Below are 26388 nucleotides of genomic sequence, written 5' to 3'. Positions count from 1 at the left end.
TTCGGCTCAGGTCATGATCCTGGAGTCCCTGGATCGAGTCCCGCATCAGGCTCCCTGCTCAGCAGGGAGTTTGTTTCTCCCTCTGACCCTCCTCCCCCTCATGCTCTCTATCATTCTCTCTCTCTCTCTCAATAAATAAAAATCTTTAAAAAAAAAAAAAGAACTTTAATGTATACCAAACAATATGAACAACAAAGCAACAATCAGCGATCAGGGGATGGAGGAAAGAATGCAGACTATGACAAAGGAATTTAACTACATTACAAATGTTTGAGTTAACCTCACTGAAAAGTTAACTCACTGACCTAAGTAACCTTACACGGGGTTTTGAGTGAAAACTGTAAGACTAAGGGTACAAAGACCTGTACCTAAGCACTGCATACTAGCCGAGGAAGTTGTCACAGAGGTACAGGTTAATAATTCTGAAACTGTCTTATATATATCTGGGGTCATAAGGGTAAGTAAATGGATGGTGGATAGTGGGAACCTCTATTTGAATACCATCACTGATTTCTTCCTTTCCCTCAATTTTCATATTCAATAAATCGAGTTGCATTAATTATTTCTCCTTTGTCTCTTAAGAATCTGACTACTTGGGGCGCCTGGGTGGCTCAGTCGGTTAAGCGTCTGCCTTCAGCTCAGTTCATGATCCCGGAGTCCCGGGATCAAGACCTCCATCAGGGCACCTGGGTGGCTCAGTCATTAAGCGTCTGCCTTCGGCTCAGGTCATGATCCCAGGGTCCTGGGATCGAGTCCCACATCGGGCTCCCTGCTCAGCGGGAAGCCTGCTTCTCCCTCTCCCACTCCCCCTGCTTGTGTTCCTGCTCTCGCTATCTCTCTGTCAAATAAATAAATAAAATCTTTAAAAAAAAAAAAAGACCTCCATCAGGCTCCCTGCTCAGCGGGGAGCCTGCTTCTCCCTCTCCCATGTGTTCCTCCCCTGGTGGTGCTCGCTCTCTCTCTCAAATAAATAAAAAATCTTAAAAATTTTTTTGAAAAAAAAAAAAAAAACAAAAGAATCTGACTACTTCTCAGGATGCCTGGATGACTCAGTCAGTTAAGCATCCGACTCTTGATTTCAGCTCAGGTCATGATCTCAGGGTCATGAGATCGAGCCTCGTGTTGGGCTCCGTGCTGTGCAGAGTCTGCTTGAGATTCTCTCTCTCCTTCTCCCTCTGCCCCTCCCCCTGCCTGCGCGAACGCACTCACATACTCTAATAAATAATAAAATCTTCAAAAAAAAAAGGGAATCTGACTACTTCTCATCACCCATGTCACCTTCCTGGTCTAAGCCCAAGTCACTATCATCTAATGCCAGAGGACTGAATGCAACAGCCTCCCAACTGGGTGGCCTAACTCTACACTCTTTCCTAGGAAGCCATTCTCCATATCATAGCCACAGAATTAATACAAAATATAAACTATCTTATTCCTATTTTTAAAACTTTTTAATAGCTTCTCACTGCCCTAAAGTCTAAACTCCTTAATTTGACTTATGAGAGCCTACCACCCCATTCTGATCCTTTCTTAATTCTCTCCAGGCTCTGTTCAGTACCCAGTCACCATGTCTATTTTAGTCACCACTGTATTTCCAATACTTAGTACAGGTAGTATTAATTCTTTGATCTCTGTATGAATGCTACCTCTTCAGTGATAGACTCTATTTACTTTATGCATGAAATGAGGCTAGCCCTGTGATGGATGTGAGTAACTGAATACATTGGAAGTGATGTTCTAGAACTTTTGAGCCCAGGTTTTAACAGGTCTGGCAGTTTCTGCTCCATCTTAAAACAGCTGCTATGCTGGGAGGAACCCAAACCACATGAAGCAGGATCCTCAGACTCTGATCATCAAGTCCAGCTGAGGATCCAGTCAACAGTCAGGACCAACTGCCAACCATGTAACCGCCTTGCAAGTTTCAACCCAGGCGAGCCCCCCAAATGGCCACCATCTTAACTGATACCACTTGGAGTGGAAGAGCCTCCCAGCCCAGTTCAGTCAACCCACTGAATCGTTAGATATTAAAAAAAAAAAGTTTGTGGTTTTAAAACATTAAGTGTTAAGGTGGTTTCTTTCATAGCAAGATGAGCATATGTCAACATGGGTTGAAATCCCATCTTGGTACCAATTTCATCTATTGGTACTTAACAAATTACCCCAATAAGCTCCACATCTTGATGTGAGCAACAGCATGCAAGTACAGTGATGGGAGGACTTGCGAGGAGCCATCACTGGAGAACAGTTACTATAGCACATGAGAAATATACAATACCTGTAATAAACGTATGCGCACCTGTCCTATATTTTAAACTTCATTTCTTTTCTTTTCCAGATCTAGATTTAAAATTGTTCTTAATGAAAAAGAGATGTTAAATCAGTCACCTGTTAAACTCTAACAGATGAAATCAAATATATTTTCCCAAGGTTCTTTTGAGAAATCTCTTCCTATGGTATACAACTGGGGACCAACCAAAACCATGAAATATAAAACAAAAGTATATTAAAATCTCTGTTCACATAAGCAGTCACTTGCTCTCCCTGTGCTGTAACTATATTAAAATGTGAGGGGCAGATTATGTAATGAATTATGCTTATATTTTGATGGGTTCCCCCAGTGATGATATGGCCAAGAGTGGTAAGGATGAGAAGCAAAACCAGTATCCTGGGAGTGAATATGTAAGTATTTGTTAAACATCTGAGTGAAAAGTAAACTACTGGAACATATGATCAGTTAGCCAAAAAATAAAAGAGGAAAAGGAAAGAAACTGCTTCACAGCTGAGCATTTGAGATACCTCTTAGACCTTGCATGGTCATCTCTCACATGATTTGGGTCTAAGAGGTTTCTAGGTATTACAGGAATTTGATGTGTGAAACCTGCAGGGTTGATTATAGGAACAACTATTTGTATTCTGCTTTGCAATTATTAAGCATCTAAACACACGTGCATAGTGCACTCTAGAAATTATAAAATTAGAAACAAGTTACAGATAACAACTCTACCAATTTCATTATTGTTAAGTTCCAGTCAAGATCCAGATACTATCCTCAGTTTGGCATTGAGAAAACAAAGAAAAGGCAGATACAGGATAATTCTTTCAAACTTAAATTCCAAAACTACCAAGAAACTCTGGAAGCCTCTATTTCAAGAGAACAGAGAACACTGACAAAAACTGCATCTTCTATGTAACACGTTACATAATCTCTCCTTGTTAACTGGTTTAAATGTCTATTTTAGACTGTCCCACAGGAACTCTGATCCTCTTTGCTTGAAATTAAATCCTCTACTAATTTTCTAAAACTAGGACACATTTCTGCTCCTTAAACCTATCATAAGTGGCACTTTTTTTCCTATTAGGGAGATAATGGCCACCCTTCCCTACACACACTCGTGCTGCCACCCCCCATCCTGACCGCGAGGTTTTACACTCTACGTTGGTTCTCCACTAATTCTCTTAAGGACCAAAGCCAAGTGTTTACAGGCTGACCAGCCAAGGTAAGAGGTGAACACTGTATACAAAGCACATAAACTGTTTCAAAATAGGAACAACCCTGAAAAGAAGATACTGTCCACATTTTACATGCAGTGAAAAGGGAGCTCGAAGAACTGAAGTCACTGGTTCACAGCGACACAGCTAATAGGTAGCAGAACCTGCATTTTAACTCACGGCTATCTGTACAATAGTAACTTTGTACAATACCAAATCTACACCAAGAGCTCTTAAGGATCCATCTCTCACCTGCAAAAGGCCCTAATAATTATTAACAAAACAAAATCACTGAGCAATAAAATGTGAGTACTATGTGCTAAGCATAGTGGAGAACATTTTATACCTATTATTTAATTCTTACATCAACCCTACATAGGCTGGAAGTGAGGAAGACGTGTGGGTATACAGTTAAATACTCATTAGATATTAGTTGCTATTTTACGATATTATCCCCATTTTATAAATGAAGAAACCAAAATTTACTTAAAGTCACAATGCTGATTAACTGCCAGAGCTGGGTTAGAACCCAGGTTACTTGATTCCAGACCTGGTTCTTAAAGTCCTGAAGTTACTCTGCCTAGCCAACCAAAGCACCGTGCTGCCCTAATTGGCCAAAAGGGAAAGAGGGGAACCCGGCAGCAACCACGGCCTTACTACACTGAAAGATGCACTGTATCTTGATGGAGTAAGTGCTGAAGCTGGAAGATGTGGTGCTAAAAATATTAGAACGGCCCAAATCGAAACTAATCTTCAATCTGAACTACTCGCAGCTCCCTGAATCTGTCAGGTATCGGGAATCAATTCTTTAGGGGTCTCACACATCTCTGTACATCTTGCAAGCAGAGGCATTAAATGCCCTTTTGTTCTAGACTATCTTTTCTTTCTTTTTTTTTTTTAAGATTTTATTTATTTATTTGACAGAGAGAGAGAGCGCATGAGCAGGGGGAAGGGCAGAGGGAGAAGTAGGCTCCTCGCTGAGCAGGGAGCCAGACGTGGGACTTGATCCCAGGACCCTGGGATCATGACCTGAGCCGAAGGCAGATGCTTAACCAACTGAGCCACCCAGGCGTCCCTAGACTATCTTTTCAAGGATGTCTGTATCATGAACAAAGCTTTGGAAGACTGAGATAATGTCTCCCTCCAGAGCAGAGGGATGTGTTAAGAAAGATAGTGTCTTCCTCCAGGGCCAAAGGGTGGGGACATTTACCGCCCATTATAAAAATCTGGGTTCCCTGAGCTCGAAGGTCCTCAGCTGTGACACAGACTGCAGGATCACCCCGGGCCCTTCCATACCAGCCCCATAAAGACTTGGGGTGGGGGTCAGCAAGGCGAACCTATGAAACACGATATTCCCACTCCTTGATGTGAAGCAACAAGACCTTTGTCTCTGACCCAGGAGTCTCCTGTCTTCTGCCAGCATCCATGAAATTGTGGCCGGCTAACTTGTTAGCTTGCAAGGGGGGTAAAACCTCAGGAGCTTCACAGATCTTCACACCAGGCTCTTCATACCTCTTCTCACCTTTGCTTCCCTCAGAAATACCCTCTCCCACTCCATAGGAAATACTTACTCATCTTTTTGTCAATGTCTCCTGTATGAAATTTCTCCTGAAAGTCTTCAGCTAGAATGGACTACTAACCCCACGGTGCCCCCCCACCCTTGTTTCCTGACACAGGTTTCTTTCACAGCACCTTTAAAGCTTTATTCCACTTGCTTATTTGTGTGTTTTACCAGGGAATCAAGTTATTGCCTTTCAGCTCAAAATTCATCTTTTGATAAATACTCTGTGATAATGGATGAAACTGCTTTAAGCATGTCTCCTTACAGTGAGCCTAATGTTAAGCCTTCTCAATAGAGGGTGCTGGATGGACACTGCAGGAGGAAGGGATTTCTCTGGCAAACGTTATGCTTGATGAAAAGACAGGATGCTTTTGCCCTAAGATCAGGAACAAGATGAGGATATCCATTCTTGCCACTTCCAGTTAACATCATACTGCAGGTTCTAGCCAGGGTAATTAGGCAAGAAAAATAAACAAAAGGCAAAAGGATTGGAAAGAAAAAAATAAAACTATATCCACCCTCAGATGACACAATGTTGTATATAGAAAATCCTAAGGAATCCACTAAAAAAATTTTTGGAACTATTAAACGAGTTCAGCAAGGTTGCAAGATACAAAAATCAACATATAAAAATCAAGTGTATTTAATTATAATAAACAATCTGAAAAAATTAAGAAAACAATTACATTTACAATAGCATCAAAAAAGTGAAATGTTTTGAAATTAACAAAAGAAGTGTAATATTGATACCCTGAAAACACTGTTGAAAAAAATTAAAGATATAAATAAACGTAAGAAAACTCCTACGGTCATGGGTCAAAAGACCTAATATTGTTAAGACAGTAATACTCCCCAAATTGATCTACAATTCCATGCAACCCTATCAGAATCCCAGCCGGCTTCTTTGTAGAAATTGACATGCTGATCCTAAAATTCATACAGAAGTACAAGATACACCAAATACCCAAAACAATCTTTAAAAAGAAGAACAGTATCTGAGGACTACACTTTCTCATTTCAAAACTTACTACAAAGCAACGGCCAAGACAGGGGTGCTGCTGGCATAAAGACAGGTACACAGAATTCCAGCACGGTACCAAGATCGTGCAGTGGGGGAAAGAATGGTGCTGGAACAACTGGATAGCCACATGCAAAAGAACGCAACTGGACCCTTAATTCACACCACACATTAACTCAAAATGATCTAAATGTAATAGCTAGAACTACAAAATTCTTAGAAAAGAAAATAGGGATAAATTTGCATGACCTTTGATTTGGAAATGAGTCCTTAGAGGTTTGATACCTAAACCACAAGCGACAAAAGAAAAAGTAGATAATTGGACTTCATCAAAATTAAAAACTTCTATGCTTCAAAACTACCAAGAAAATAAAAAGACAATCCAAAGAATGGGAAAAAAATTTGCAAATCATGTATTTGATAATAAGCTTGTATCTAGAACATATAAAGAACACTTACAACTCAAAACTACAAACAGAAATAACTCAATTTGAAAATGGGCGCTGAATCTGAATAGGCATTTCTCCAGAGAAGATATACAAGTGGCCAATAAGTACATAAGATGCTCCACATAATTAGTCACCAGGGAAATGCAAATCAAACTCACAATGAGATACCAACTTATACACAAATGTTCATAGCAGCATTTCTTAATAATATCCAGATAATTATTACTAATAATCCAATATTCATCAATGGCTGAATACATATATAAAATGTGCTATATCCATACAGTAGAATACTATTTGGTAGTAAAAAGGGATGAAGTACCAATACATGCTTGAACATAGATGAACCTTGAAAACATCCTGTTAAGTGACTGAAGCCAGTCACAAAGGCCACATATGATTACATTTACAGTAAATGTCCAGAGTGGGCAAATCTGTGGAGGAAGAAAGTAGCAGTGGCTCCTTTAGGGCTGAGGAGAATGGGGAGGGACAGATAGGTGACAGCTAGAGGGTACAGGGTTCCTTTTTTAGAGGTGATGAAGATGTTCTAAAATTGAATAAATCAAGTATCTGTATATATATTAAAAACCACTAAGTTATACGCATTAAATGCTTGAATTATATGGTATGTGAATTATATCTCGATAAAGCTGTTATTTTTAAAAAGTCACCAAACAAAAGGATAAAACAGCTAACGGAGATCAGAGGAGTGATTAACTGGGAGGGATTAAAAAGAAACTAGGTTAGCAGGAGTAAAATCCCATTAAGGTGAATTTAAGGTGATAAACCCTAAGTTGCTGAAATAAATTTCATTACAGCATAACTGCATCCCATAATGAGGGATTTTTTACTCATGGCACCAAACCTAATACCGATAAAGGCAACTAGGACTGGCAGAGGACATGAGGACATACACAAGACTGAGTGAGTGAGTGCGAGTGTGCGTGCGTGTGTGCGCAGGTGCACATAGCAGAAGCTGTCTTGATTTGAGTAGCAACCAGTCAAACTAAACTTTGTGACTTCAGGCACATCCCTTAAGCCCCCTGAGCTTCAGCTCTCTCATCTGTCGAACAGCTACTTCACTTTCATGGGATTATTAAGAAAGAAAATATCTGTAACAAGATCTAGAAATGTGTTGAGGGTATCTTCCTATCTTTGTATTTCTAGCATAGTGTTTGTCAGATAATAGGTACTTAGTAAATACTTGTGGGACTAACTTCAAAAAACATAAATGGCTCTTGGAAAGGAGAAAATTAAAATATAATTAAGTATATGCACTTTGATATGGACATGCAGGCCTCGAAAACCTTTACAAGTAAGAATTTTCACATGATATAGAAGCTTGATATAGAAGCTGTCAAAGCTCATGGGCGCCTGGGTGGCTCAGTTGGTTAAGCGACTGCCTTCGGCTCAGGTCATGATCCTGGAGTCCTGGGATCGAGTCCCGCATCGGGCTCCCTGCTCGGCGGGGGGTCTGCTTCTCCCTCTGTCCCTCTTCCCTCTCGTGCTCTCTGTCTCTCATTCTCTCTCTCTCAAATAAATAAATAAAATCTTTAAAAAAAAAAAAAAAAGCTGTCAAAGCTCACATTATGCTCTTTCATGTGAAACCAGAAATTATTTTCTACCAATAATTTAACAAATTGGCCAGGGGAAAAAAAAGTTATTTGCAAGAATATTTCTGCTGTCTTCTCCACAATCCCTTTTTCAGGTATCACTTCTATGTTTTGATTGTGTAAAATTTAACCCATTCTTCACCTCATATATATGAAAAGAGACTATCACAGTATGACTGTTGTCTCCACCAAGGGTCAGTAAAATATAGCCTGCAACTGGTCAACACCCATTCATTTAGTATTGTTTACGGCAGAACTGGGTAGCTGAAACACAGACAGAAAGCCAAAACTTGATTGGGAAACAGGATGTTCTTAACTGACTTTTTCAAACTCCCATATCTAGTGGTAGGATTATAGACTTTATAAATAATTAAATGCAAAGAAGTGCTCTATTGTTTTGAAGGATGAATGCTTGGCCAACACAGAGAAACCAAAGAAGAGATCAGTCTGGTCTGGGTGGGAGAAGAATATCTGCAGACAAAAAATACGTAAGCTTGCCCTTGAAAGATGAATAGGTGCCTTCTAAGCAGTCAACAAGGAGAGGAAGTCCTGTGAACACAGGCAAGGAGGCTTGACAGAGCACATACTCGTGGAACTAAATCCAGTCTCTCTGACCGGTGTATAGCAAGTGTAAAGAGGGGTGTAGCCGGTGACATCATGAACATTCTTGTAAACTATGCTCTATGGTTTAAAATGGGCACAGAAATTAATAGCTACTATCTGCAGAGCGTAAACGCCAGATGCTTTGGTCATAGCCTGAGACATGATCAAACAACAATGATCTAGAGACAATTCGTGGTCATTAAGATTTATAAATACAATCCTAGGCAAAACTTTTTTTTTTTGTAAGCTCAGCAAGGGAACCTTATAAGTCAATAATGAGAATTAGCACAGAATGGACTCTCCAAATTGTTTTAATGAGAAACTCTCATCTTCAGGTACAATGGTGACAGCACTCAGCAAAAGGGCTGTCTCTATAATGAGCACAGGCACAGGCAATACTTGAGCAGATAAGAGGACTTATCTCAAAGCTTACTGCAACTGAGAAGGGGAAAGTCAGACAAGAACAATGGATTGAGAATATACAAGGAGGAAATAATGAAGATGTGTATTTCCAATCTGAAATAGGTTATTGTGATAAAATAACCCTTCCAGAGAATGGTACATAGTCCTCGGTCAACCTCAAGGCTCAGTGTACTCATATGTTGAACAGTAATGAATTATGTTACCTACCTACCCTATAGCATCGTTGTGAAGATTAAATGAATGAATACCCATAAGGCATTTAGAGCATGGCCGGCACACAGAAAGCCCTGTGTCCACTATTATTAAGTTGCCTAATCAGTAGAGCCTACAAAAGACTTATGCCTACTGGATATAAAATCAGGCTGCTAGGTCATAATGTAAAAAGTCATGGATGGGACAGATAGGCTCATAATCTCATTTAGAACAAATCATTTACTACTATGAAGTTCTCCTTATCTTTACATATATTTGTCTAATCTGCTAACTCAATTATCAGCTTCTTGAGGGCATGGGCCAATAAGTAATTGGTGACTGATCAACATAAAGTGACCTAAGAAAAGTGAAAACCAACCAAACTCAAATAACTGTTTTGAATCAGCATTGTACAATAAAGGGAGAAAAATCACTTTGCCTGAGCACTGCGCCAAAGAAAAGGAAACCTAAATCTTTGTCTTTAAGCAAAGCTGCTACCACCACCAGTTTAGAAACAGTAACTCTGGATTTTATAAATATTCTATCTACTCAATACTGCCTATAACTTCTCCCTGGGTGTAACTTTTCCAGCCAATATTTACTTCTCCTTACCTTACCTTCTCCTGGATCGGCCACTACAACAGCAGTAATAAATACAAAAGCAAAGGGGTTGATAAAAGTTGCCTTCCCTATTTTAAGAAATATAATGAAACTGTGATGAAATCATTCTTAATCAACCATCATTACAGCAAATGGTGCCATAGAATGATGGGGAAGGGTAGAGCCAAAGGTCAATGAAACTCCCTCTCAATGTCAGTCTAGACGTAATTCTACAAGGCCTTCAAAGAAATTCTTGCAAGGAACACTCCTCTTGTAACTTGGTAACAGGCAAAAACGAAGCTAAAAGCAGGTGTGGGTGGAGCTAGCCCCAGTGTTCTATCTAGCACTTCTCCAAACTTGAGTTTTTTAATTCCCATCCCCGGGAGAGAAAGCCTGCCTCTGGAAGCAGCACCCAGGGACAAGCAAATTAGCATTTCCAAGGTCAATTGCTGACAGGCTTAATTGTTTACAGCAACTAGAGTATTCTGGCTGCTGAAGTTAAGAGGCTTGACCTTTCTGGCTTGCCCAATACCATAAGAAACTAATTTACCACATTAGTTACAAAATATCAAAGTACTGTAGGAATGGAGTCGAATCAGCATATGACATTTCAAACAGCATCAAATATTAATAGGATCCCCAGAAGTAAGTAATTTTAAGCTGGTTAAACAACTTGGGGGAAAACTTAAAATACCAATCATACCAGAGGTAGGGGAGTGACAAGTACAAAAAAAAATCAATAAATGGTATTATCTCGTTTTACCAACTGGTTTGATGTGAATAGTCACCAAAACTACTAAAAACCTGCAAAACTAGTTGATGTGACTAGGCTTACAGATTCTTGCTCTCCTCTGATACCTGCTGCTGTCTATTTTGGCAGCCATCTGCCACATGAGGCTATTAAGCATAAGAAATGTGGCTGGTCAGACTGAGATGGACTGCAGGATTCTGAACTTGAGTACAGAAAAAAAAAGGTAAAAATAACTCGATTTTTATACTGATTACATGTTGAAATCATATTTTAGACATACGGGATTAAATAAAATAATACTAGAATTAAATTATCTTTCTTACCTTTTGTAACGAGGATAACAAAAATTTAAATTGCACATGTGGCTCACACTATATTTTTATTGGACAGTGCTGCAGTATATAAATAACACTTTACATTTATGTAAAACACAAATATATAATTTCAGTTGTAAAGTACAGAGAGGAGATATAGGCCTGAATAAAAAAAATAATCCTCTCCAAAATAACCAAACTGATTTCGGGGCGCCTGGGTGGCTCAGTCGGTTAAGCATCTGCCTTCGGCTCAGGTCATGATCCCGCAGTTCCCAGATCGAGTCCCGTGTCGGGCTCCCCGCTCAGAGGGGAGTCTGCTTCTCCCTCTGACCTCCCCCATCTCGTGCTCTCTCTCTCTCTCATTCTGTCTCTCAAATAAATAAATAAATAAAATCTTTAAAATAAACTGATTTCAACGGTTAATCACCAACCTAACAAAAGCTCCTTTCGGCTTACCACCAGACAATATTTTATTTTCTATAAAGGAAACTGATGTTTCAAAATGGATCCTAAAGTCTGTTCTACTTCTGCTTTGAGCTGTCATCTTTGCCTAACATTAAACTAGCCTTAATTCTTTCCAATGATCAAAAGATACATGATAAAATGCTAGTCTAATTTTTAAATCTGATCGAGTGATTCCTACTCAGTTTTTTCTGTATTAGTCATTTACATACCCTATTAGGTCACTAAAACCTAACTCATGCCTTTGCTCCAAAGATAAAAAAAATAGAATCAACAGAAAGATTATTCTCAAGAGCCTAGAAACCCAGACGGTATTCAGATACTATACATATTCTGCTTCAAAAACTAAAATATGACTCACAGACTGTATCAGAAAGTGACATCCCATTGTGAACAGGAGAGCTTAGCAAACAGGAGAGCACAGCAAGCAATGATTTCCACACTTTCTATCATGCGGAGAAACCATGCCAACTTTCAGGTTGTTACAGTCAGTGGAAGAAAGAAAATCTGGATGGTTGGAAATTTATGGGGTGAGAATGATAGCCACAAGAGGTGAGGCAAGGCAAACAACTGCCCAGAATTTCCTCGCCCCAGCTCTTAAAAAGGAAACTACTCAACTTTCTACCCAAGGAAGCCGGTAGGAAAGGGAAAGCACATGTCCCACCTTTTAACCTCCTAAAACTGTCCCAAACACAATTAGCCCTCTAGTCGAAGGACAAAATGACCTATTTATGTGAACAGAATGTGTAAGCCTTTTTAGAGTAGTTTTTAAATGTAATCAACAACAAAAATCAAGGTCCAGTAACTTGGAATAATAAATAAGAAAGCTGCGGGTGTTTATTTCTACCTTGTGACAGGGTCTACATCTATCACTAATAAATGAAAATGAGTAACCTGCATATTTGAAAACGAAGGTAGTGGAGATATGCGGTTGGTTATTCCTCATTCCTGGAAAAGTTCATCTTAAAATGTCACCTTAATAGTCCCATAGTTTCTCTGGTCTGATGAAGTCAACATGTGCTTGTGTTCTTAGATACATGGACTAACTCGGGCTCTAGGCTACAAAATTTCAACAATTCAGTGATTGTTCCTTTTGCACAATCTAAGTCTGCATTCAACAGCGTCCCTAAGGCCGATGGCTACCTCATAAGAAGTATTCTGGTGCCACCTAGTGGTGTATGTTTCCTGCCAAAAAGGAAATGAGGATCAGACCAGGGTTCTCAAAGTCTGGCTGTGGTGCATCAGCAGCATTAACATCAGCATCACCTGGTAACTTGTTAGAATTGCAAATTCTTGGGCTCATCAGACCTACTGAAACTCTGGTGGTGGGGTCCCGCAATCTGTGTTTTAACAAGCCCTCTAAGTGGTTCTGATGCACCCTCAGGTTTGAGAACCACGGGATTAATTAGCTCTTACACAAAAATTAAATCCAAAGTCTTAAAAAAATTAGGCTTACAAATTAACAGAAGTGCTCAATTTCTAATTTTGGAAAACAACTTAATTTTCTATATAGTGGATCCAAATATCTCTATTTGGAGAAGAGTCTTCAAAGATACTTACTAATTTATATACATTCAACACCTGATGAACATTAAGCCTCTGAAAATGTGAGATGAGCTCTCTGAGGTCTCTGCCCCAGGAGACCAGGTTCAAAGGGAAGATCAGACACATTAACAAAGCAAAATACAATATAAATGCAAAAAGACTCCATGAAACAAAGAAAAAAGATTAACTGGTTTCAGGATATCAGGATATGGCATGTTACTGTATCTTAAGTGGGGGTGGGGCTCATCTAACACATGAAAAGCCAAGGAGGTAGAATATTGGTGATTTTTAAAAGATTTCTTTTAATTTTTTTAAGATTTTATTTCTTTATTTGAGAGACAGAGTAAGTGAGAGACAGAGAGCACACGAGCAGAGGGAGAGGGAAAAGCAGGCTCCCCTGCAGCCCAATGTGGGACTCGATCCCAGGACCCTGGAATCATGACCTGAGCCAAAGGCAGACACTCAACCGACTGAGCCGCCTAGGCACCCCAAGATACTTCTTTTTTTAAACATTTATTATTTATTTATTTGAGACAGAGAGAGAGAGGGGGAGAGCACACGCACAAGATGGAAGAGGGGGAGAGGGAGAGAGACAATCCTCAAGCAGACTCCTCACTGAGTGCAGAGCCTGGCATGGGGCTGGATCCCAAGACCCGAGATCATGACCTAAGACGAGATCAAGAGTTGGATGCTCAAACAACTGAGCCACCCAGGCGCCCTGAATATTGGTGATTTTTTAAATTAAGAATCATCTACCCTAATGAAAATAGATGCCACAGAAAAGTCCACTGTATATATCTGCTCTGTGCAATTATGTTACAAAATAATCAGGAGAAAAGCAGATCTGATGAAGCCTTGCTAAACTGTTTCTTTTCTACTTAGGTCCTAGAGGAGAACTTGTTTATCCAATAGGAACTTAAAACACCTAGGGTTCAGTAAGAGCAGTCCCATAATCTATCTACAAGTTTGCATTTCTTTAAATTTAGCTTTATAGGGCCGCCTGGGTGGCTCAGTCCATTAAGCGTCTGCCTTCAGCTCAGGTCATGATCTCAGGGTCCTGGGATTGAGCCCCGCATCTGTCTCCCAGCTCAGTGAGGAGCCTGCTTCTTCTTTCCCTCTACTCCTCCCCCCTCAAACAAATAATTAAATCTTTAAATTCAGCTTTATAGTATGCCCTTCTTTGAAAAAAAAAAAACTCTGAATTTTAATAAGTATGTATTTACTCAAAATTAAAGAGTTACATATTTGAAGTAAAAAAAAAAAACTGGATCAAGAGATCAGTATGGCCACTTCCACATCATCACAATTAAGTGCCATCCCTTATCCTGTGGCTCAAACTGCAAACCTATCACTTAGGAGGGGAAAAAATCAACTCTGAAAAGCTAGCCTTGCAAACCCAAGCCTCTAGTATGACAGGTAACATCACAGACATGAATACAAGTGGCATAAGTATATAAAGGAAGTTCAAAGACTTGGTTCTATTGATTACTTTTGATTTTGTACTTTAAAAATATTACTTTAAATATACAGAGACCAACTATTTAATTCTAACCTTTTAAGACCAACTGCCCTTAATAGGATGAGTTTCTGAAAAACTGTTCTTTTCCGGGGCGCCTGGGTGGCTCAGACGGTTAAACGTCTGCCTTCGGCTCGGGTCATGATCCCAGGGTCCTGGGATCGAGCCCTGTGTCGGGCTGCCTGCTGAGCGGGGAGCCTGCTTCTCCCTCTCCCTCTGCCTGCCGCTCTCCCTGCTTGTACTCTAATAAAAAAAAAATGCATTTTAAAAAGAGGTAGGGGGGGGTGCCTGGGTGGTTCAGTCGTTGGGCATCTGCCTTAGGCTCAGGTCGTGATCCCAGGGTCATGGGATCGAGCCCTGCGTCGGGCTCTCTGCTCAGCGGGAAGCCTGCTTCTTCCCCTCCCACTCCCCCTGCTTGTGTTCCCTCTCTCCTGTCTCTCTCTCTGTCAAAAAAAAAAAAAAAAAATAGAGGTAGGGATGGGGCGCCTGGATGGCTCAGTCGTTAAGCGTCTACCTTCGGCTCAGGTCATGATCCCAGGGTCCTGGGATCGAGCCCCACGTCGGGCTCCCTGCTCAGCGGGTAGCCTGCTTCTCCCTCTCCCTCTGCCTGCCACACCCCCTGCTTGTGCTCTCTCTCTCTAATAAAAAATTTAAAAATTTAAAAAAAATCTTAAAAAAAACAAACCCTGTTCTTTTCAAACCTTCCTTTACTGGCATGGAGGCATAAGAAGAGGCCACAACCAGAGGTACATTAACATTTTAGAACAAGGCCATTCCTCAATTTTATTTAACTAAACTTAAAGGGCTTCTGAAAATTTAATTGCTTAAAGATGATAATTACAACAACAATTTTGGTAAATTAAGTCAGTACTTCTGCCTCAGAAAGCAGAAAAGTATATGATAAATTTAAAAATCTGAAAAATAAGCCCCAGCTACTTGAAAAATCTCATAATGCAACAAATTTCATTTTACAATTAGGTAAATAAGAAAGTATTCCCAGAATACCAACACATTTAGAGAAAAAAATAGACATGGTGGCAGTAAGAGTCTATTGCTTGGACACCACACACTATAACATAACACAGGGAAAGGTGATCATTTCAAATGAGCTAGAAGTTGAATAGGGACAGCAACCTGGTATAGGAATATACCAAAACAATACACATCACCCCCTTCCAAGTGCTTGGGAACAAGAATCCCCTTTACCAACAATTTAATAATATAGCAACAAGAGATATACAGTACAAAGTGGAAAATGATACCTAAGTGATCACTACCACCACTTCCAACAAACCTCATTTTATTTATTTTTTTTTTAATTTTTTTATTGTTATGTTAATCCCCATACATTACATCATTAGTTTTAGATATAGTGTTCCATGATTCATTGTTTGTGCATAACACCCAGTGCTCCATGCAGAACGTGCCCTCCTCAATACCCATCACCAGGCTAACCCATCCTCCCAACCCCCTCCCCTCTAGAACCCTCAGTTTGTTTTTCAGAGTCCATTGTCTCTCATGGTTCTTCTCCCCCTCCGATTTCCCCCCCTTCATTCTTCCCCTCCTGCTACATTCTTCTTTTTCTTTTTTTCTTTCTTAACATATATTGCATTATTTGTTTCAGAGGTACAGATCTGAAATTCAACAGTCTTGCAACAACAAACCTCATTTTAATTTGTGATGAAATTGGGGAACCCAAAAGGTAAACAGAAAGGGTGCTATCTTACAAGGCTAAGAGGAAAAGGGAATAGTTCTGCTATGAAGATGATTCATGGACTTTCCCACATGCTCTTCTGCACTTTAATTTCTCCCAATCCATTCACTGCTGTCCAACAACACAGTCAACTGGTTTATACTCCAGCTGTTCTTTCTTATGGTTGAAGATTTTATTATGACTTTTATCCAGGTCACCTACCAAAGATCCAAAAATAGACTACAGATCAGGCTGGGGAGGGTTAAGACCCTGCGAGGTTACCCACTAAAAATTAAGGGTGACTCCTGCTGCTGGCCACAAATGAACAACTGGTATGGAACTGACTGTCCTGCAGTGAGGACTAGAAAGCTGGACACAATATAAGAGACAGCTGCTCTCAGACAGCGGGACCACAGGCAGAGCAGAACCGTGAGCCCCGCAGAAAGGGACAAACAAGTCAGGTAGTCCTGCAGTCGCCTGCCTCCCTGCACAAAAGAGGAAGAAGCCAAGCAGAGAACGAAAGTCTTGAAGGACCAAGGAGAGAGAGACTGGAGTTCGGGGAAGCTAAGACATCAGAGGTTTTCAAGACAGAGCACCAGGAGGGGGCTACCCAGAGACAGTACTCTAGGGATCTGCAGAGATCTCCTCAATCCTAAACCGCTGAGAAACACTTGCTGGGAGCTGTAAAGTGAACAATACCCAGGATTCACCCAGCACCGGGAGACCTTCGAATTCCACCCAGCACTAGAGCCATCTCACAGAACCCTCTGGGCAATCGACAAGAGATGCAGAAAGGCCAAGCTTTGTAACCAGGCTGAATTGGCCCTAAAATAAATTGACACTAACTTGACCCGCACTAACAAAGTTTAACAACAAGCCTGGAAAGGATTAGCCTAATCCACAAATTACTTTGATGCCTGCCAAAACAAACGCCATAATTCTTGATTGGAAGACAACAAAATCCAAACACTCAACAACATAATACACACAATGTCCATGTAAAGAAGCAGCGACAGGAATGACAGAATTAGCAGACAAGGATATTAAAACAGCTATTATAAATATGCTCCATATACTCAAGAATACAGAGGAAAACCTGAACATAATGAAGAGAAATAGAAGACAGAAGATTCCATTTAATTCTTTTTTATGTCGAGTTGAAAAATCCAGTATCTGAAGTTTAAAATTCACTGCACAAAATTAACAACAGACTGCAGAAGACAAGACCAATGAACCTGAAAACATAGCAAGAGACACTATTAAAACTAAAGCCAGACAGAAAAAAAGACCCGAAAAAAAAATCAACCAAGCCTCATGACTTATAGGACATTATCAAGCTGTCTAACACACATATAATTAGAGTCTCACAAGAAGAGGGACAAAAAAACTATCTGAAGAAATAGTGGCAGGGGCGCCTGAGTGCCTCAGTCAGTTAAGTATCCGACTCTTGATTTTGGCTCAGGTCATGATCCCAGGTTCATGGGATCGAGCCCTGTGTAGGGCTCTGCGCTCAGCATGGAGTCTACTTGAGATTCTCGCTCTCCCTCTACCCCTCCCCCTGCTTGCACATGCACTGTCTCTCTCTCTCAAAATAAATTAAAAAAAAGAAAAAAGAAATAGTGGCAGAAATTTTTCTAAATTTGATCAAAACTACAAGCCCACAAATCCATAAAGCTTAAAGAACACCAGACAGAATAGCGTTGGTGGTATAGTGGTGAGCATAGCTGCCTTCCAAAGAACACCAGACAGAATAAACAAAATCACACAAAGACACATCACAATCAAATCGTTGAAAACCAGTGATATTAAAAACGACACAAAAATACTGTTGCTCCCCTGCCTCCATATAATATAAAATAAAAACAACCCTAATCCAAAGAAAGCAAATTAAGTTTTCCAAATCTTCTGATCGAAAAATGTTGATAAAGTTCATCAAAGCTGAATTCTTCTATTTTAGAAGAGGCCTTCCTTTGCCCATATCCCTAGCATAAGCTTAGTCTGTCTACCAAGTAATCAAGAATGAACAGAGTTAGAATTGCAAAATGACTTTATTATAACTTTATATTAATGCATTTGCATACCTTATAGTTCACAGTTCACAAATGTCACATACTTTAGCTTGTATGCTCCTTGAGATCAGGAACCTTCATGTTTCAGCCTGTAAGTCTCCAGTGCAGTTTCTACTGGCACATAACCATCTGAAGACACACGAATGAGTCAAGCTCATTTCATCCTCAGTACATCGTTTTGTGGTATATGTAGAACAAAGATGAGAAAACCGATGCCCAGAGGGATGAAATGACTGTCCCAAGAACACCTGAAAGGTCAGCAGTATCTCACATCCCTAGAGTAATGCCTCCATACAGGGTTATCCCAAAGTAGACACAAAAGAATTAAGTTTTAATTGTTACTTACTCTGAGTTTCCACGAGATCCAAGGCAACATGAGTAACTGTGTCCATTCCAGAGCTGATACAGGACTGGAAGTTTTCCAAAGAGGAGAGAGCAGATTCTATACCACTGAAGGATATAAAACCAGTTGAACCTGAACTGGAACTGGAACGTCCGGGCATCTTGAAATTATTACCTAAGTTTTCAAACACAATGAAATAATATTTAGGAGTCAGAATAATAACTGCATAGGAAAATAACACTGCTATACACATGCATATGAGTATCTAATAGCCCACAAGTGCCACACTATTATATACTATATAATATATATATTCTATATCCCTGGAGGGGACACCAAAGCATTGTGCTGTTATCTGGGCCACCAAACACAGATGCACTCAATACACAGGGAAGCTAAGTGTCTGCATTTTTCAAAGGAGGGAGAATACCCTCTTTCAAAACATTCCTTGGTTCTCTAAAGAATTCAACAACAGCACAGTAAAAACCTAAAACATAAAGGGCTTAGAAAAAGTAGACTACTTGTATGATGCATATTTCTAAAAACTGAAAATAGTAATAATAAAATAGTTTAATAGGGAGAACTTCGAAACCTGTAGTTTTTTAACTTACCTGACATATATGCATACTGAATTCTGAAAACTATAAATATATAAATATAAATAAAAAACATATATTATATATAGATATTGTATATATTCCTGACAGTCCTCTGGATTCTAACAGATTTACAGACTTGGTTAGATCCCAGACTCTGTCAGTAAAAGCAGAATTTCTCTACATTATAGAGTAAAATACAGGGGCGATATGGAGTAAGGGTCAAGCATACAGCTTCTAGAACCAGACTATCTGAGTTCAAAGCACACACACACACTCTCTCTCAAAATAAATTAAAAAAAAAAAAAATAGTGGCAGAAATTTTTCTAAGTTTGATCAAAACTACAGGCCCACAAATCCATAAAGCTTAAAGAACACTAGACAGAATAAACAAAATCACACAAAGACAGATCACTTTTGTGTCTTTTTGTCACGTAAGTAACTGAATGACTTCAGGCAAATTATTTAACCTCTTAGTGTTTCATTTTTCCCTTCCTAAAATTGGAATCATCCAGTGCCAACCTCAAGGATTACTGTGAGAACTGAATGAGATAAAGTATACAATAAAACACTCAGAATAATGCCCAGCACATAAATCTTTAAAAGTGGAAGCAAATTTTAACATCAACTTCATCATTATAACACTATAAGCAAAAATACGGAGTAGTGCTTGAGAGAATGGACACTGGACAAAGATGCCTGGAAATTCTGTCCCACCCATACCATTTAAAATTGCACAACCCTGGTTAAGTTGCTTGCCTTCTCTATCTTCAGTCTGCTCTCATGTAAAAAGGAAGTAACTGTATCTATCTCACAGCATCATTGAAGGTAAATTAAATGTTATAGTTTTCTAAAACTTGTCTGATCTTAAGAATCGTTGAAATCTTATTGAAAATATAGATTTATATATAGGTACTATCTCAGACCTATTGAACCAGAGTCCCTGGTGGACACTACGAGGAAACCCGTATTTTTATGAATTGCCCCAGGTGATTCTTAGAATCAAACAAGTATGGAGAACACTGAGATAACTGCATCTCCCCCCAAATTTTATGTTGAGAGCCTAACCCCCATTGTGATGGTATTTGGAGACGAGGCCTTTTGGGAGATAATTAGGTTTAGATGCCCTGAGGGTAGAGCCCCCAGGAAGGGATTAGTGTCCTTATTAGAAGAGGAAGAGACACCGCAGTTCTCTCTCTCCACCAAGTGAGGACATAGCAAGAAGGGGGCTGACTGAGAGCCAGAAAGACAGCCCTTATCAGTATCCAACCATGCTAGCACCCCAATCTCTGACTTCTAGTCTCCAAAACTGTGAAAATAAATTTCTGTTGTTTAAGCCTCCAGTCTACGCTATTTTTTAATAGCAGTTGGAGCTGACAAAACACACAATGCATATAAGGAATAATATAATCCAAGCTAAGTGGAGAGTGTCTACCACATAGTAGCTATCCTTATTATGTGCATGCAAAATTCACACTACTCTAACGAAATTCTACATTTGCAGAGACCTTGGGAAAAACCTTCCTTCTGTAATTCTGGAGTATTTCCAGGGAAAAGATTCAGATTGAGAAGCAAAGGGAATACATGGAGTAGACGCACTTTTCCCTCTTTCTCCTACTAAGTACAGCTAAGTTCATAATTCACAGGACACCCCCTTCCGCAAAGCATCATCTGGCCCAAATTGTCAATCATGCAGTTGTTGAGAAACCTTGGTTTAAATCAACCTCCTCTTAGAGCCTTCCCCAGTAACAATAATCTCTTTGTTCCCTCTACCTATCTATGGTTTCCAAGAAAGTTTAAAACAAGGTTTCCTGAGTTTTTCCCAAGCGTGTTCTCTTGCCTCCCCTAACAGGCCTTGTCTTAGGCCATTCTGGCCGCTGTACCAAAATACCAGATTGGGTAGCTTATAAACAAGAGAAATTTATCTCGCAACAGTTCTGGAGGCTGCGAAGTCCAAGACCAAGGTGCCAGCAGGGTCAAGTTCTGGTGAAGGCCCTCTTCCTGGTTCATAGGCCCCGTGACTTCTCACTCTGTCTTCACCCAGGATAGAAGGTGCAAGGGAGCTCTCAGGAGCCTCTTCTATAAAGGCACTAATTCCATTCAAGAGGGCTCCACCCTCATGACCTAAGCACCTCTCAAACACCCCACTTCCTAATGCCATCACACTGGTACTAGCATTTCAACTTATGAATGGGGGAAGCAGAAAGACACACATACTCAGACCCCAGCAGGGCTAAGCCTGGCTTCAGGCAGGACCAGTTATTACTGTTTCCCTCTCTCATCTTTCTGCAGAGGACAGTGGGAGGCAATGAGCAAACAATTTATAGACATTATGCTGAATCTCCTTCAAATCACGGGGGCCTGTACCAGTCCACGCAGAGCTGTATCTCCTTCTTCAAGATGTAAGGATACATCTTTCTTTATGAAACCTTCTCTGATCCGTACAAGCAATTGCTTGTCCCCTCCCTCATGCTAGTACGATCCCCCTCTCTCCCTCAAATACACATACACATACACTTCTTTATAAAACTCAGTACAATCATCACAACTATTTATTCACATGGCTGTCACTCCTTCACCCTGCGAGCAGCTTAAACTACAACTCCGACATGTTCCACAGCACAGAAGACCGTTCCTCATGCAAAACAGGCGATCAATAAAGAACTGAGGAGAGTCACAACAAAAGCAGCAACCACCTTTCCGAGGTCCCCTACGGTGCGCCAGAAACTGCTGCCCTGGCGCTTCATTCTCACTATCGCTAAGGTTCACAACCATTTATAGAAGACAAAAGGAAAACTGAGGCCCAGAGAGCTTATTTGAACGACCTGTCCGAGGCCCTGCTTTTAAAGACAGCTCAAACCAGATTAATCTGCATCAAGAACTCGTGAACTTTCCCCCACTCGGGTCGAAGGATGGAGAGATGGCGTCTCAGGGAGGGAGGCAGCCTGCCCGAGCCTCACTGCTCGACGTGCAAAGAGCCAGGACCACAGCCCAGGCGGACAGACCCCAGCTCAGGGCACCCGCGGAGCGTCCGAGAGGGAGGCGACACCTCCCGCCACGCTCGCCGTCGCCACCCCCCGCTTCCGCCTTACCTGGATGCCCGACCCAGCTCGGTCTGGCTGCACCCGGACTGCCCACACCCGGACCCCAACTCCTTCCTCAACTCCCTTCCCCAGTCGCTGAAACTGCGAGCGCGGGCTCGGGCGTCATCAGCCGTCGCCCGCCAGCGGTCACATGACGCCCCGCCCCGCCCCCCGCCCCTCTGGTCATGTGACCGCCAGGAGCGCCAGAGGCGGAAGCTGGGGTCCCGCGGGCTGCCGATCGGGGGCTGCGGTTAGAGGGGGCACCCGTGCGGAGGGGAAGGGGTGGGGACCCGGGTGCCGACCTCGCCCGCGATCGCCGGCCCCACACGTGCGCCGTGGCGCGGCCCGGGTGACAGGTGAGTTGGGGCGGGATGCGCTCTCCGTCCGTCCCTCTGCCCCTCCCCAGCCCCGGGCCGGCCCGCGCGGGCCGAAGGGGCGTCTGTGGCGTGGGGTGCGGTCTGGAGGGGGAGCCCGGCTTGGCGAACTGAGGGCCCTCCAGCGGCGGGGCTGCGGTCCAGGCTCTCCATCTCCAGTTAGGTGGAAATGATTTTCCACGCTGTCTGGGCGCTTTGGGAAATGATGCTCAGCTGCTTGGCCCTCATCTGATCGTTCCACGTTTCCAGGAGCCGTGCTGGGTAGACAGTGTTATTCCTCCATTTACTCTCGAGAAAACGGAGCGTTTGGCGAGGGCTTTTAGAGTCTGATGGACCCGGGTTTGAATTCTAGTTCTGCCGTCGGCTGTGAGTTTGAGCAAGTCATTGTTCCTCTGTGCACCTTAATTCCCTCACCTGTGTCATGCTGGTGCCGAAGTTCTTTGCATTTCGGAAAACAGTTCCGAGGGTCCTGACTGGTTTATGGGCATGGTTGAAAACATAAACCAAGTCACAGAGCCCGTAATGGAGCCGGATCTCCTGATTCCAACATAGTTGGAATGAGTTTCCTCCAACATAGGTGATGGGGTCATGAGAAGGGAGGTAGAGGTCTTACTGCCCCTGCCCACAACCAGAAACACCTTCCGTTTTTCCCTCTCCTGTCTTTTCCGGGATTTATGAATGGGACTAGAGTAATCAGGCTTGTTTCAGAACTTTTCTGGAAAAAAGTTGTTAGTCACTTTTATCTTGATCAACAACCATTACGTTTTGTTCCTGATAATGGATAAGTGGAGACCAGTGCTTCCTTTATGGAACTGAGGTTTTATGAAAGGATAAAAATAGACGTGTCTTCTTTTGTCCTCTGAGTAGGGCACACAGTGGTTTGTCCCAGGACAATTTAATTTCCTTCAGATTCTGTACTTATTGGGTAATTGGTATGATGATGCCATGCTGCATTCTTGAAACATGTTGTCTTTTGTCTAGGGTTATTTTCCGAACTGAAAACCAATGTTCCATAACAAATTCTTTAAAATAAGTTACAGCTACTTTCTGGGGTGCCTGTAAAAGAAAAGTGGGAAATTGAGTGGGATCTCTAGTTTCATTTCATGCCTGGTAGTAATACCGTCTATATTGAGAAAAACTGGTCTTCGTGAATTTTCTTCATCTCTAGGACCAAGAGAACCACTAAATGGAAGATTTAATTTAGGTTCTTCTACAGTGTTTATCTGCACCTCATTCTAGAGTGATTTTTTAAAATTTCAACTAAGTCTTAGCACCTTCTATAAAGCCACCGAATTCTGAGATCACTGCAACATGATTAGACATTTTTAATGTTGGTTCTTAGGTTCTGTTCTTTAGGGCAAGTTTTTCAACCAACAATGGGGTATCTACCAAATACTCTAACCAAATAATATTTTAAATGTTGCCTACAGTGTAGGGATTTAAGGATTAAAATAAGAGGTAAACACACAAAAGTCTTGACTTATGTCATTATCCCAGGCCTAAGCTAACCTGACTGTCTGCATGCAGGTGCTGAGTGTATCTGTTCATCCTTTTTTTGGGGGGGGGGGGGGAAGGGGAAGAAGGCAGGTAATGTTGTTTTGCTTTAAGATATTTTCTCCCTGGTCACACTGTCTATCCTATATTGGGATCCAAAATCTGGTAGCAGTTTACGCCCGTTAAACATAGTTTGCTTGCCTTACAGTTGTGTCTGGAGTTTCATCCTGCTTAGACCTGTGTCTTCAGAGGACTTCAGTGACTTTTTTTTTTTTCCCATTTGCCATTATTTTCCCCCTTCCCTTGTCTCATTTTCCCAGCCAGACCATTTCAGTGCAAAAAGTGGAATGAAATTGGGGTGCCTGGCTGGCTCAGATAGTAGAGCATGTGGCTGTTGATCTCGGGGTGAGTTTGAGCCCCACGTTGGGGGTAGAGTTTACTCAAAAAAAATGAAACGAAATTATCTGCATCAGCCACTTGCCTATTCCTTAAGCACATTTAGCACACTGCTGCCCTAGGGCTTTTGCATTTACTTGTAAACCCTGCCTGAATGCCCTTCTCCCAGATCATTATCGATTGTAAAATAACAAACTACCCCAAGACCTAGTGGCTTAAGACAAAAACAAAACAAACAAAAAAAAAACAACCATCTATTGGCTTATAGTTTCTGTGGTCAGGAATCCATAATGTGGCTTAGCTAAGTGCCTTTGGCTCAGGGGCTCTTGGGATGTTGTAGTCTGGCTGTGAATAGAAGCTGTCGTCTTATCTGAAGGCTCAACTGGGGTTGGCGGGGATCCATTTTCAAGCTCATTCAAGTGGTTGTTGGCAGGCCTCTCACTCCCTCGTCACAGGGCTCTCTCACAACATGACAGCTTCCTTCTTCCAGAACAAAGAAGCTAGGGAGGGTGCCCCAGTCAAAAGTCACCATTTTTTTGTGATCTAATCTCAGAAGTCATATCTTTCACATCTACCTTATTCTGTTCCTTAGGAGTCAGTAAGTCACACTCAAGGAAAGGGGCCCCCACAGGGCATGAACAAGGAGATGGAGGTCATCAGGGACTGTCCTAGAGGCTGCTAACCACACTCAAATACCCTTACTGCTTGCTTCCTCACTTCCTCTGGTCCCTGCTCAAATATCTTATCAGAGAGGCTTTCACAAACTATGTAAAACAGCACATACACACACTCCATCTCTTTATCATGCTTTTTCTTCACAGCAATGATCACAGCCTGATACATAATGCATTTATTTATTATCTGTTCCCCACTCCTAATAGTATGCAGGCTTTATGAGAGCAAGAACTTAGTTTTGTTCTGCAGTATCCTCAGGTCCTAAAACAGTGCTTGACATACAGTAGGCACTGGGTACATATTTGTTGAATGAATGAATCTCTATCAACAGGAATGCTTCCACCTGCAAAGAATCCAAAAGCCAACTAGCAGCAGACAAAACATAGTTCATTTTACAAGGATTACAGAGGTAAGGAGTGCCACAGTTGAATTAGTGGGTCAATAACATCAACCAGAATTCAGATTCTTTCTCTCCTTCCAAACCACAATCTGCAGATTTTTGGCTTTTTTTCTTTTAGGTTTGTCACCTTGTATGTCAGGCAAGACCTGTTCATTGGACCACATTCAAAGGCAAGAAGGAGAGGGATAGCCAGAGGAAAGAGAGAAAAATTTCTCTTCATATGCTTCTCTCCTTGTAGCAAGAGGAAAAAGAATACATTTCCCAGAAGGTCTACCATAGACTTCCTCTTACATCTCATTGGTCAAAATTGAGTCACATGTCTAACCTAGCTTCAGGGGTGGTGGGAAAATAAGGATCGGCTTGTTTCCTCCTCTATAGGAAGAAAGGAAAAGGAGGGAGGAAATTCTTGTTGGAGAGTCAACAGCATCCCGGTAAATTAAGACATTTTTAAGTATTGAATCAATAATAAGAGACTTACAGAAGGAAAAAAAGAAAACCTTTAAGGGTTATACAAAGCTTCCAGGTACTAGATAACTATACTAGGTAGCTTAACATGAGCGAACTGTGAACAGATGAGACAAGGGTTGGGTAATGTTTTCTTGGGCTGCAAAGGAAGCCCTCTCCTGTCAAAAGTCTTTCCACATTCTGGTTTTGTGTGTGGCGAAGTCCTCATTATTTCATCATTCACTATTTGAGTCTCTGCAGCTAGAAGATTACATATGAACATAAAAG

General features: G+C 41.3%; 2 protein-coding genes across 3 annotated transcripts in view; one reads left to right on the top strand and one right to left on the bottom strand.

Annotated features, from left to right (window-relative positions):
- NSMCE2 (NSE2 (MMS21) homolog, SMC5-SMC6 complex SUMO ligase) overlaps positions 1-22432 on the bottom strand; it is a 211631-nt gene extending 189199 nt beyond the window's left edge. For both annotated transcript variants that reach the window (XM_032415833.1, XM_032415835.1), the window contains exons 1-2: positions 22327-22432; positions 18642-18812 (exon numbers count right to left, since the gene is read on the bottom strand). In XM_032415833.1, coding sequence (XP_032271724.1) covers positions 18642-18798 — 157 coding nt within the window. In that variant the 5' untranslated portion in view covers positions 18799-18812; positions 22327-22432. The remainder of the gene's footprint in view (positions 1-18641; positions 18813-22326) is intronic.
- A 63-nt stretch (positions 22433-22495) lies between these two features.
- WASHC5 (WASH complex subunit 5) overlaps positions 22496-26388 on the top strand; it is a 61253-nt gene continuing 57360 nt past the window's right edge. Inside the window, exon 1 of the mRNA XM_032415472.1 lies at positions 22496-22673. The gene's annotated coding sequence lies outside the window, so the exon portion shown is untranslated. The remainder of the gene's footprint in view (positions 22674-26388) is intronic.

The sequence above is a fragment of the Phoca vitulina genome, unplaced genomic scaffold (assembly GCF_004348235.1).
Source record: "Phoca vitulina isolate PV1807 unplaced genomic scaffold, GSC_HSeal_1.0 scaffold18, whole genome shotgun sequence".
Taxonomy (NCBI): Eukaryota; Metazoa; Chordata; class Mammalia; order Carnivora; family Phocidae; genus Phoca; species Phoca vitulina.
The sequence above is the reverse complement of the archived record's forward strand: the minus strand, read 5'-3'. Positions and strand labels throughout refer to the sequence as shown.